The sequence below is a fragment of the Gymnoscopelus microlampas genome (genome assembly GCF_963454915.1).
Source record: "Gymnoscopelus microlampas genome assembly, chromosome: 11".
NCBI lineage: Eukaryota > Metazoa > Chordata > Actinopteri > Myctophiformes > Myctophidae > Gymnoscopelus > Gymnoscopelus microlampas.
In genome coordinates, this window is record NC_139948.1 from 17,153,830 (window position 1) to 17,166,947 (window position 13,118).

General features: G+C 44.0%; 2 protein-coding genes across 2 annotated transcripts; one reads left to right on the forward strand and one right to left on the reverse strand.

The window, feature by feature from the left end:
- Window positions 1–18: 18 nt before the first annotated feature.
- Window positions 19–8,816, reverse strand: mcm5 (minichromosome maintenance complex component 5). Its single transcript, XM_084070931.1, has 16 exons — window positions 8,520–8,816; window positions 7,908–8,034; window positions 7,346–7,474; window positions 6,834–7,006; window positions 6,215–6,370; window positions 5,846–6,015; window positions 5,362–5,533; window positions 4,614–4,725; window positions 3,980–4,123; window positions 3,828–3,893; window positions 3,286–3,462; window positions 2,840–2,952; window positions 2,460–2,588; window positions 1,660–1,802; window positions 735–862; window positions 19–416 (listed from the first exon to the last, which is right to left on the reverse strand). The coding sequence occupies exons 1-16, from the start codon at window positions 8,690–8,692 to the stop codon at window positions 315–317; spliced, it is 2,214 nt and encodes a 737-aa protein (XP_083927057.1). The 5' UTR covers window positions 8,693–8,816; the 3' UTR covers window positions 19–314.
- A 1,998-nt stretch (window positions 8,817–10,814) lies between these two features.
- Window positions 10,815–13,085, forward strand: trir (telomerase RNA component interacting RNase). The gene is made up of 3 exons (XM_084072135.1): window positions 10,815–11,709; window positions 12,096–12,167; window positions 12,266–13,085. The coding sequence occupies exons 1-3, from the start codon at window positions 11,425–11,427 to the stop codon at window positions 12,371–12,373; spliced, it is 465 nt and encodes a 154-aa protein (XP_083928261.1). The 5' UTR covers window positions 10,815–11,424; the 3' UTR covers window positions 12,374–13,085.
- The last annotated feature ends 33 nt before the right edge of the window (window positions 13,086–13,118 follow it).

Genomic DNA, 13,118 nt, shown 5'->3' on the forward strand with positions numbered 1-13,118 from the left:
GACAGAATTCAACTCAACATGAGTTCAAATACTTTAATACTTTACAGAGCATGCAACTTTTCTTTAGTACAAAACATCTTCCATAAACAGTGAAATCGTTCAGTGTCTCCATCTTTTTATTCTTTCCATAATAGACCAGATTTATCTTGTCATGAGTGAAATATATTGGAGGGTTTACAGAATTAGATGGCCAAGATTCACAAAGACTGATCAGAAACTGCTCTATGAGACATCAACTGGGTAACAAGAAAAACAAACTACAGTATTTACATCAACGTCAAACATTGGTAGCCAAGGGAATACACAAGTTTCCTCTATTTGATTCTGTATAGGACCTTCCTCTGCATGCGGTGCTGAATCTCTCCTCTCCTCATCATCAGGTGGAGGACTTTGTGGATAGCATGCTCTGGATATTTCTGTTATAAGACAGGTAGAAGAGAAGGACAAGGGGGAGAGAAACAATCTGTTGAATACATTTGTCAAGATGTCTAAAATGTTCTATGCAGACATTTAAAAAAAGTGTACTATTTATTTGGTTTGAACCGTTGGCCGAACGTAAATTCAATTTTCCTTACTAGTTTAATAACAATCAACCATTGTTCTGTAATTAATTAACTGTATTGTACTGCTGCACTAGGTTGTCTTATTGCACCTCCAGGTGTCTGTTCATTTCCGTTTGTTTTGCATAGAACTGTGACACTCACTGTACAACATGTCAGAAAGCCACCACTGACCTGTTTGGTGAAGTCCTGGATGATGCTGTGCTCAGAGACCTGGGAGCCGATGGCAAAGCGTCTCTTCAGCTGTTTCTCGATACGGGAAATCATCTCCTGGTCCTCTTGAGTGGTGAAGCCCTCCACACCTACACGACACACAACACAACACATTTTAGACATGCCCCAACTCCAAATACTGCAATTTCATGTAGTGATTAGCATTACGTATTCAGATGTACATTAACCATTTAAACCCTATATACACTTCATTGACCGGGGTCTGAACTTAGCCCCCTATAAAACTGTGTTGCAGATATTTTGGGATTTATGTTAGTAACATTAATCCATAATTGACATTTTATCTCTTAAACCCTCAATGAAAACACTTTGTCAAATTTACCTTTGGCTCTGTATTTGGTCAGCTCTTTCTTTCATCTACATCAAACCTCCGATCTACAAGTAGATCTGCTATTTTCAGCTAATGTTCCCCTCAGAATAGGGATGCTAGGGTTCAAGTGGTTAATGTAAAAAAAAAAAAAAAAAGGTTCCTATCACACAAATATTTGCCAGCCCCCCAGTAATAACTGAGGACCCCTAGGGGCCCCAGACCCCCTCTTGAAGACCTATGTAATAATATATATAATTCTACAATAACGAGCAGACCCTTTGTTTTCTCACAGAATTCTATATAGTTTGGTTGTTGTACTAGATGCAGAGCCTAGTACTAAACTACAGTAAAACAATAAATTGCTTTGAATTTAAATGTAATGCATCAAATCGGGAACAGGGGTGAATCGTATCACATTGTATTATCAGGGGCTTCAATGTATCGCTAATGTATCGTATCGCTGGCAGTGTATCGAGATGCGTATCGAATCGCCTTAATGATGGAGATCCACATGCTTAATGTAGATTGTACAGTATGTGGAAAGAGGGTACAGACCCGAGAGGCTGCCTGATTGGGCAGCGTCCAGCGTGGACACCTGGAAGAGCCTGAGGGCTTCGTCCACCTCCTCCTCACCAGCCACCGCCTGAAGCTTCATCTTGGCCAGAGACTCTGCGATACGAACCACGGCCTCCAGCTGCCTGGAAGAGGGAACGGTAGAAGAAATAAAAATGTGTTGTCCAGCGGAAATCAGACGTGCTTTAGGTTTGATGGGAGGTTTTCATGAGCTCATGACACAAAACACATCAGTTAGCGTTTGGTCACAATAGAATGATAGGATTCAGGTCTACAAGCTCACAATGCATCGGCAATGCATTGCGAGCATGAACAATTTTTGCAAAAAAAAACATTTGGGGGAAAACTTTCGCCTATAATCGCAATCACCTTTCTATAAAGAACTTTACAATGGGCATTACAGTCACACACACGACGATGGCAACCATGCAAGGCACCAGCCAGCTCATCAGGAGCAGTTAGGGGCTCCGTGTCTTGCTAAAGGACATTTCGACACCCAGGGGGAGCCGGGAACCTTCAACTTCCCATGCGGCCACTCTACCTCCTGAGCCACTGCCACCCCATACCGACATGCCCACAGTAGCGACGCCAGGGTTAATGTGGTTAGAAATCTCATCTGCAAAGGTGCCCTTTACATAGCCTAGTCTGAGAGGCGTCTGTAGATCCATAAGTGACATTACAAGACACAGCAGAAAATATACTGTATATTATAACAAAATATGACATTTTTGGCCAATCAATCATCAGTGGAATGATTGATTGGCCATAGTTTATGTACATACCTGACCGTGATGGGGATAGAGGCTCTCTTGTCGCTCTCTCTCTCATGCTCTCTTGCTCCACTTCTCATCACCACGTATCTGTTCTTCAGCTTCTCAGCGGCCGCCGCAGTGAGACGGGGCCCACATTTACTGTAAGGAAACACATTAGTCATGACCACATGCAGAATAGTGTTATTTTGCTTTTTTTGTTATCATAACCTAAAGTGTAGTTCTGGATTGTTAATGCACACTGGTGTCTATTACCTAGAATAATTTACCTTCACCATAAAATATGTCATAAAAATGTCACTAGAGCACTCAATGGAACCTGTGCGTCAACATGACATTTGACTATTTTGAACCGTAGGATTCTAAAGAAAAAGTTACAATTATGGACTCACACTCTAGCGTAAGCGATGAATTTCTTAAAGGTGGCCAGGGGAACCTCTCCCTCCACGCCCTCAGTCTGTGTGTGAGCACTCAGGTGGACGTTCATCACATGACGAGCCAGAATCTGAGGAAGAGGGGGACAGAGAAACCAGAACCATGACACTCAGTAAGATTAACCAGCTTAAACCCTATAGACTTAGTTGACCAGGGGTAGCTAAATGATAAAAGAAAAATTAACAACTGTGGAAAGGTGGGAGAGGGGGCATATCTAAATGACGGTTGAATGAAGGAATACATACATTTCTCTGTTAGGAAATGTGTCTAAAATGTCATAATACAAAATGCATTAATTACTGTATACTGTGAAGTCTGCGAGTTGAGCCAGTGACATTCACTTCACTCAAAAACTCCAACCACAACCATGCAACTCCAGTCAAACTACCATCTATGTTCTCACCATGTCTCTTTCCTGGTCGTGGTGGTCCTTGATGATGAAGATCATATCAAAACGAGACAGGATGGTGGGCATGAAGTCGATGTTCTCTTCTCCCTTGGTGTCGTCCCAGCGGCCGAACACGGAGTTGGCGGCAGCCAGCACCGAGCAGCGGGAGTTCAGGGTGGTGGTGATGCCGGCCTGGAAGAAGAAAAGTACATTTATCAGAGAACCGCAGAACACAGAGTCACAATAGTACCAGTTCACTTACCATTTCATTGTTCACTATGATACGAGACGCTAGCTGTCTATGAGAGGGTCTGTGTGTGTGTGTGTGTGTGTGTGTGTGTGTGTGTGTGTGTGTGTGTGTCCAGAGCAACCAATGTGCCAAAACTTCATTGCACATTGCGAGTAGGCTACAGAAGTCCATCCACATTTTTTCCCCCTCACGTTTGATACTTTTAATACGAAACATGTGAGCTTATAGATCGGCCATTTTCGAAGCAAGTTTAGAATATTTTTTTTACATGGAGCTCAAGACAAAGGAGCCGCTGAAAGGACCATACCTTAGCGATGGAGATGGTCTGCTGCTCCATGGCTTCATGGATGGCCACTCTGTCATCCTCTCTCATCTGCGAAGGACAATAAACTCTTACTCTAGTACTCCAAGATAATTCAAATAAAGAAAATCAAAGTTCAAGCTAAATTCTCGTCTTACCTTGTCAAACTCGTCTATGCACACCACGCCGCCGTCAGCCAGCACCATGGCTCCGCCCTCCATGATGAAACCTCGGGTTTGGGGGTCCCTCAGCACAGAGGCAGTCAGACCGGCAGCACTGCTGCCCTTCCCAGAGGTGTACACCTGATGGGAGCATCAACAGCACAGGAGTTAGTTACATTGTTAGCTTGGAGGAGTAAGTAACACTGTACTACAGAGTATAATTACGGCTTCTGTGGTACAGTTCAGAATAGACCTAATAATTTAGCTCACTTCAGTTGTTGTCAGGGTATTTGTCACTGTAAATTTGCACATATGTGAAATGTGTCCTCTACATTTACCCATCCAACTATAAGGATCACTAATTAATTGAATTAATACTGCACCCGGAGAGCAGTAAAGTCTGGCTGAGGAACACTTTGACAAAATATGTTAAATACATATGTGTTTGTTGGATTGAACAAACATTTTGTGTTTTCGGTGCATTACAAGACCCACTGACTTATGCACTGCATTATTCATTTCTGGTGAGAAACGGTTCTGCAACCATAATGAACCTCCTTTCAATGCATTAGTCAATTTCCTTGTCAATGCAAACCTCATGTACAACAAAACAAGTAGATGACTAAATTACCCCGATGGGAGAGCACCTCTCCACGAACTTGAGCAGCTGAGACTTGGCTGTACCAGGGTCTCCCAGCATCAGCAGGTTGATGTCTCCTCTGCGAGTCAGACCATCAGGCAGTCTGAGGGAGACCAGAGGATACATGCGTTTTATGAAAGCACAAACGTGAGGAATTCAACTGACCGATCACATATTACCATGCTCAACACAAAATTCTGGACCACAAAAAAAAAACTTGACTATTGTCTGCACCTCAAAGATGAATTTCAATGCACAGCAGCAGTTGAACATGTTTCAGTCTTCGTCAACATTTTAAAGTGGAAACACTCAGGCAGCGCAGTGGTAAAGTGCCTGCCCAGAGGTTATGGGTTTTTAATCTACCGTGGTGCATTCGGCTTCGTCAAGCATCTATCTATACGATATATGATATTTGTCACCGCAGGTACTCCTATGGGTTCCGGCTGCACCTGTCGACAGGAGTGTTGGGCGGGAGGAGTAGGACAAAGGCTCTACATCCTCCCAGTGGAGGCTCCTCACTGGCAGTTGAGTCAGTAGGATACAACAGCAGTGACAACACATAAATGTGTGGGGAGGAATCAATTGGCATAACAACTATGTTGGGGAGAAAAAGCAAAAAAAAAGTGCAAAACGCTGCACAATGTAAAAGCACCCATCAACAACACGTAGTCTCAGGCAGAACTATGAATAAAACACAACAGGGATGTTCCTTTCATTACCATAGACAAAGTGATCTCACCTCTTCCTGGAGCCTCCAAACAGTAAGCAGGCTATAGCCTTCTTCAGATCATCACTGCCGTAGATGGAGGGAGCCACTGAGCGTGCCAGAGAGTTGTAGACATCAGGAGAGGCAGCCAGAGTTCTCAGCTCCTCCTCTTCCAGTGGTGAGACTGATCCAGTTACTCCACGACCTGAGAGCAACGAGGAAAAAGAATCCTGTGAGCTCAATAGTTATTTGCACAGCTAAAGCTAGCAAAGACACCTTGTACATCATGACAAAAAGCCAAGACAGAAAACTTGCATCTGATGGCTTGTTAATGTCACCGCTGGATTTGACTTCCACTTTACTAGCTTTCAACACAATAGATAGATCTGCAATGTACCAGCATTTGTCCTGCGATTGGTGTTAACTGTTCCCAACCTGTATAACAACATGCTACAAAATGGTACACCGTATCACAAAAATGTAGCTTCAGTTTTTGATGCGATGACATGATCTTTACCTGCCCCTTCTGTATCCATCTGGATGCCGACCACACGCAGGTATGAAGCACGGATGCCCACACCAGCTCCCTTTTCCCTTCCTCTGGTCTTAGTGGCTGCAACCTTCTTGATGGAGTAAATTCCAATAATGGTCACCCTGTTCCCTGGAACCACACGGTCACAAAGATACCTGAGGAAGAACAAGAGGTACAAGGTCTGGCAAGGTATGGTCATACCAAAAACAAATCCACACCCCTACCCTTTCATTTGTGGTCATGCGAAAGCATGGCACCAGCAAATTCTGTTATCAAATTGTTGAACTACACTGAATGTAATTGCGATGTACAGCTGAACTACAGTGTGCTGGCACACATGCAGGTTATTGTTACCTGTCACAGTAGACCTGGAGGTGACGGGGCATTTCTCCATGGGGCACAGCGTCAGGGGCCTCCTGCAGGCGCAGGGTTTGGTAGTCCACACACACGCAGCGGTCAGGAATGATGAAGTACGGATCCACAGGACATTTCACTCTGCCGGCCTGCTCACTGGAAGAGAGAACAGATACGACTTAAGCCTGACTTATCCTTAGTTCTAAGGTCCCCACTCCTTTTGGGGTATTTTTTGTCACAGTACATTTGCACATAATGTAAAATTTGTCCTCTGCAATCTGCATTTACCCATCCTATTAGGAGCAATGGGCACCATTAACACAGCTCTTGGGGAGCAGTTAGCAGTTTAACTGCTAGTGATTAAGTGTCTTGCTGAAGGACACCACAATAGATTGGGGTCGCCGGCTGATTTGGTGACCTTCAGTTTCAGCTATGGCTGCCCATAATTGAATGACTGAGTGGCTATTTTCGGTGACAGTATGCGCAACCATGAGGCATTATGCATCTTTGACACCCAGGCTTTCTTGAACCTTAGAACGTCTATTCCTGATATGTTACAGACACAGTAGGAATCATAGACACACACACACACACACAGTGGACAGACAATGGTACTCACGCGTTACACTTGCGTGGCAGAGCGTAGCCCTGCAGGCCAGGCGGCAGAGGGATGTTGCTGATGACTGAGCGACAGCCGCGACACTGCAGGCACACGCGGGTGGCCTTGGCCCTCACCGCCGTAGCGGATATGATGATGCCAGGTACCTTCACCAATCGGGACACCTGCTCAGACTACAGGGGAAGCAACAAGAGAAAAGAGGCATCAGGACATCTGGTGTCAGAAATAGGGAGCGGAGACAGTGCTGCAGAAATCAAACTGGACACATTGAAAATGCAAGGTGCAGTGTTAATCATTCACTGCCGCCGTTTTACCCCTTTGTACATATACTGTAGTTATTTGTATTTGTTGATGACATGTACTAATGTGTTAATATACCACGTTGATGAATTGAATACATAGGACCACAATGGAAACAAGTTCCATTCCAAGAAAGAACTTTCCAACCAAAGCATGTTACACTGGGGCATCATGTGACTGCTGAACGGTCACACCAAATGACAACGTGTTACCTTCAGGTTGCGGATGGAGGCAGGATTTGCGTCACTCTTCACCATGACCTGGACATCCTCAACTGCCTCTTCTCCCACTGGCCTGGGACGGGTCACTTCATCAGCCACCTCCTTGGCTGCCTCCTCCAGCTGTCAATCAAGGTGGTTGGGGGTTACTACACAGATTGTGAGTGAGTAATGAGTATGTCACACATTTCAATCTTCATACATAGGTCAACATTATCTTAGCATCGATTTAGTATAAATCAGGCTTTAGTCTCCCAGTTACATTATGAATGAAGCAAACTGCTCACGGTTGACACTATCTAGCGCTGTGTGTCAGCTCATGGTGAGTTTGCATATTTTACTCTTTTCAGGAGCCAAACAGCTGTCATATTGATTAGGTTCATTCTCACACCAGAGGTTAGACTGGGATCCCTTCGCCACACAGGTCGCAGATCCGGTCTAGATAGTAGAGCGTAAACGGTCTGTGTGTACATGTGCATTGGCTCTAGACCGGATCTGAGCACTAGTAAATAAGGCTTTCCACAGGTACTGGGACAGCCTAGTGACATGAGGTTACCAGAGGTAGGTTCTCAGATGGCAGCTTGTAAAGGCAGTCTGACAGGTCCTCGTCAAAGCTGGCGAGGTCTTCCATCTCCACCTCCACCCAGTACTCTCCCAGGGTGTAGTGTCTCTTCAGCTCATCTCTGATAACCAGCACAATGAAAGCACAACGTCAGCAATCACAGATACACACACACGCGCACAGATACACACGCGCGCGCGCACACACACACACACACACACACACACACATTTTATACTCAGGTCATTAACACTTGTGGATTGTGCTGTGCAAAGTATTGTAATTTGACAACTATTTAGGCAAAGAGTACTCATGTTATCGGACCTTGTTACACTAGGGCCTACTAGTGTACCATCTTGTAGCCTACTAAGTATGCTAGAAGATGGTGGTGAGCTCAGTTCTCTCATCGTTTCTAGCTATGATCATTCTACGATCAATGATGACTTTTATTTTATTTTATTATTATTTTTAATTGTGAAATAAGTTCTCTCAGCGACGAGGAGCAAACCACGTTGAACTTGAATAAATCGCCCACCACAACAGGTCAGATAAGAATTATATGCTATTTGGTTAAGTGTTACAAACAACCATTATACATAGCATTACCTGTATTTGTATGTGAAACCGGTGCGATCGGTTCCAACTCTGAACTGCCGGAGGAATTCACGGAATCGTTTCTTGATCTGGGTCCGCTTCACTCCACCCTCATCCCCGCCGGCTCCCTCACCACCTCCGAAGCTGTCGCTGTAGTAAACTCCTGGATCGTCAAAACCAGACATTCTGAATCAAGATGCAAAGCTTATTTTAGTTCCTTAACGGTAAATTGACAGAGACTGTACAACAGACAACACAGAGCACGATGTGTTTCGCGGCAAAACTCTTTCCACCCCAGTCCCCCTCAATTTCGCGCGAGATGCATCTTCCAAGAGCCGCCCCTCGGCATGTCATTGGTCCAAACAAAAGGAGCGTGTGTTTGATTGGTTTAAACAATTGGAAGAGGGTGTGATTTAAACATAAGGGCGGGACTTGTAAAAACTGGTGGCGCGAAAAAGACAACGGGGGAAGTAGGTGGGAGGAGTAACTAGATAGAGAGAGAGAAAGAGGGGAGCGAGAGAGCGAGAGGGGGGGTGGGGAGAGGGAAAAGGGGGAGAGGGGGGAGAGGGGAGAGAGAGAGGGGGAGAAACAACAACCTGAAATGAGACTTTTGACTGACATTATATGTGGATCCTATATTAAAACACTGTTCATGGCCTGTCAAGCACTCGGATAAAGAAAATGGTCTCTAGGCAGTGTCGGCGGTTCCCAACTCCACACCAGCCTGAGCAAAATATGTTAACTGTTATAACTTTTGACTGGATTATCCAATATGAACATATGAGGTATATATGGATTCAGGGTCAGGAGTAGCAACTGGTATTTCACACACATTGCCCAAAGAAGCTATATTTATTCTGGTATCGGTGCATTTCTACAAGAATAGTCAGAAGAGGTCTATGTGCTCACATACATGTGTTGGAATATCATTAATTACCATTTGTGTCTTCACTACCCATATATATATATATATATATATATATATATATATATATATATATATATATATATATATATATATATATATATATATCTACTTTAATAGCTAACATTAAAGTGTCTTTCTATGAAAATGATTTATCTTTTTTACTTTATTTTTCCATTTAAAGATGAATCATTCCTGTACAGCATGTTCAGTCTTTCAATATATAGCCTAGGCAGAATGTCAGAAAAAAGTGCTTATTTAAAGTGCTGAAGACAAATCCTGTTAATTTATGGCATACATGTTTTTTTAGGGGTATTATGCATAGAAGTGCTGAATCCAAATCTGCTGTAAGCTTAAAAATGGCTGCCAATGCCTCAAAATTGACCATTTAAAGATGGCGGCCCTGCCACCATTATGATGAAATGTAATAAAAACACATTAGTAGAAACTTGATTGAATGTATCTTTTTTTTTAAATATATTATGGAGAATCCAATGCCATTTTCTGATTTGAGATCAAATGTGATTAAAGTGCTTAAAACTCATATTGGGAAAGTTGTTATTTTGTCATATTACAAACAATTTGGAAGACATTCATTAAAAAGAAATGTCTTCACTTGTCTAGAAAGACGTTATTTCTAATTTCCCCGAACCCATGACAGCTGGCATGATGGCATGCATGAAGGTCTTAAAACCACCATCACTGCGGACCTAAGTACTCACACATCAACATTTAAAACATGCACAACATAGGCTCCAATGCGAGTCTCGGGTTCGATTCCTGAGCCCGACAGCCTTTGCTGAGTGTCACTCCCTGTCTTTCTCTTTCCGTGTTTCCTGTCCTATCTTCATTGTACTATCCATAATACAGGCAGAAAAGCCACAAAAATGGCCCACTCTCTCTAACCACCTATTAGGACTCCTCCTGGGCTCACACGTGTCCCACTCTATAGCCTTATGGGCCAGCTGTTATGTGATATGGGCCAGGGAAGAAGCCCAGGGCCTTCTTGGTCCCCATAACTTTGCTCTTCCATGCTCCAAGTAGGGAACTATCCAGTGACCCCAACCCCCATACTCCCCTGAGTCCCCTCTACCCACCTTCTTAGACCAGACCCCCTCAAGCTTTCCTCACATTAAGATCTCAAATTAAATCACGTTTCTACCTTTTTTTTGTCAAAATCTTTAAATGTCTGTCCGGAGCTAATCTTGCCTAACATCTGTATCCCAGTAGGCCACAGAAGTATTTCCTCTATATATTTTCCCCCATGTTTTATATATTTTTAAAAAAACTGTCATTGAACAAGTGCTTTATTTATGTCAAACCTTCCAGCACACTAGAGGGCGCTGCGGCACTAACCACAGGGGCAGCAGTCGTCGGTGGTCACATTTCAGGAAGGTAATTCAAGATGGCCGACCGCAAGTGAAAGATAACGAAACTTGTGAAAACGAATAGTTAAATATACGAAAATAACCAGGCGTCTTGGTTTCTCGTCCGATATTATCATACGCGGTGACAATAGCATGTAGTTAGATACACCACGCAGGTGAATATATGTTTATTATCTTGTATTTCTGGAGGACATTGTCCACAAAGGCCCAGCAGAGGCCTCGTCGTTAGCATCTGGAGCAGAAGTGTCTTTGTGTTGTTATTCTGTTCTGTTCTGTTCAGGACAGACACGTGTTGTTTCAGATCATTCACGCCAACGCTGTCTTGGACATTTTAACCATCGCACGGATTTCGTCCAATGGCTTAGAAACCACGCTGCCTGTTTATGGAACTGTGCTAAGTAGCTAACCGCTCCCTGGATCTTTTTTATACCACTGGCTTCGGGCGGGGTCCTGCCAGCCAGTCGCGTAGCGCGTTGAAAAGCGCTGCTATCTCGCATCAACATTTGTGCTTTACTTGTATAATCACAACGGGATTAGCGGGCCAAATTACACGCATATTGGACTGCGAATATTTGCCCATTTATGCCGATAAAGCCAAGGAAATATGGATCCGAAACACAGGAACAGCAGCAAAGCTCAACACAGCAGCAGTGACTCTAACAGCAGTAGTAGCCCCGCGTCCCCCTCCAGCCCCGCGCCGGGGGCCAGCAAGGCAACACCGGGGGGAAATGCGTTCGCCAACGACGGCAGCTTCATGGAGATGTTCAAGAAGAAAATGGAGGCAGAGAAGAGCAGAAAGGCAATGGAGCAAGCAGCAAGTGGAGATGCAAACACTGCAGAGCAAGGACAGTCAACTGAGGACAAGAAGCCCCCTCCCGTGACGAGCTTTGTAAGGGGTTTGGCAGTTGTAAGATGAGCTAGCTGTAGTCCTACATTGAAGCATAATGCACGTAAAAAAAGAGAGAAGAACTCACTTAAGTTACATGATACAGTATATATCAACACTTAAATACATGCAGTTGTGGTCATATGAATTGGACTTTTGATTGCGGTACTTATAGTTTAGTCTGTGTCAACACTGAATCCACTGGCTCTGTCGGTAAAATGCAAATTAAATGTAGACCAGACTAGATTAGGGCAGCTTCTCATGAGGGCTTGCTGGTGGTGCGGCAGGAGCCTAAATGTAGACCACCTGCTCTCTCGTGTAGTCTCCATCATTGGCAGTACCCCTGCAAGGGCTCGTATAACGGTTTCAGTCTTCTATCCCCTAACCAGGTGGGGAAGCGCCGAGGTGGTGTGTTCCTAAAGACCGGCATGGTTGCGAAGAAACACAAACCAGACATAGAGGTACGTTTGTCTTTTGCATCTGACATGCAGTTTATTTAACGTGTGGTAAACATAATTTGACTGTGTGTCTCTGTCTCCCTTCTCTCCGTCTCCCTCAGACTGAGCCAGGCAAGAGTGATGCCTGGTCAAAATACATGGCTGAGGTGAAAAAGTACAAAGCACACCAGTGTGGCGATGATGACAAAACCAGGCCTCTGGTCAAGTAGACTCCTGTGGCAACGGTGAAGCGACAATGTTTTGATGATGGCATCTGGGACTGGGGGATGTCCTGGAAGACCGGACAGTCCATACTGCCAGACTTAGTGACCTGTTGATCTTGAAACCTTTCACAAACAAACTTGTGTACAATTTTGCCAGATGTTGCCCAACCCCAACCCCCTTTCTGCCTTCTTTTGTATTGTTTAAGGATTCTGCTGGTTTGTTATGTTGGACTGTTGTGACTTGTGATTGGATGTGGTGTCAAAAAGACTTTAGGGAAGTGCAGGTTTGTTGTTAGTCATCAATGTGACCGATTTACTCCTCGGGCATCAGTATGCTTTTGTTATGTTTTATTTTGTCGTAGTTGTAGCTGCTCAATTGAGTTATGACACGGTATTTTCTTTTTTATTTGTTGCTAAATGAGGCATATGATCAACCAAATAAAGGTTTTGATTGAACGTCCACTGCCAGTTTTGTGGTATGGTGCCAGAGTTGCCAGCTTTACCTGGAACCCATGACACACTGCCTCAAAACCTCCATGTCGTTTCAACTTGGAGTCAAGAGGAAACAAGACCCTACTGTGTGCATTGGTCCACTCCCCTTGCTAGGCACTTGGAAAAGCAATTTTGAGGCCTGTTGTGATTCTCAAACCAATCTTTTCTGTTTATGACTGTCACCTGACAATTTCACCCGTTGAATAAATTCTTTTTAAGAAGCAGCTATTAACTAGTGGTTTGAATTGCTTATTTTGCA

What these genes read in the sequence shown, in the direction of transcription:
- trir (XM_084072135.1), top strand. Translation starts at nt 11,425, where the DNA reads ATGGATCCGAAACACAGGAACAGCAGCAAAGCTCAACACAGCAGCAGT. An exon ending in CCCCTCCCGTGACGAGCTTT is followed by an intron (nt 11,710 to 12,095) that starts GTAAGGGGTTTG and finishes TCCCCTAACCAG; the next exon opens with GTGGGGAAGCGCCGAGGTGG. An exon ending in AACACAAACCAGACATAGAG is followed by an intron (nt 12,168 to 12,265) that starts GTACGTTTGTCT and finishes CGTCTCCCTCAG; the next exon opens with ACTGAGCCAGGCAAGAGTGA.
- mcm5 (XM_084070931.1), bottom strand. Translation starts at nt 8,692, where the DNA reads ATGTCTGGTTTTGACGATCCAGGAGTTTACTACAGCGACAGCTTCGGA. An exon ending in CTGCCACGCAAGTGTAACGC is followed by an intron (nt 6,371 to 6,833) that starts GTGAGTACCATT and finishes TCTCTCTTCCAG; the next exon opens with TGAGCAGGCCGGCAGAGTGA. An exon ending in TCCAGGACTTCACCAAACAG is followed by an intron (nt 417 to 734) that starts GTCAGTGGTGGC and finishes GTCTTATAACAG; the next exon opens with AAATATCCAGAGCATGCTAT.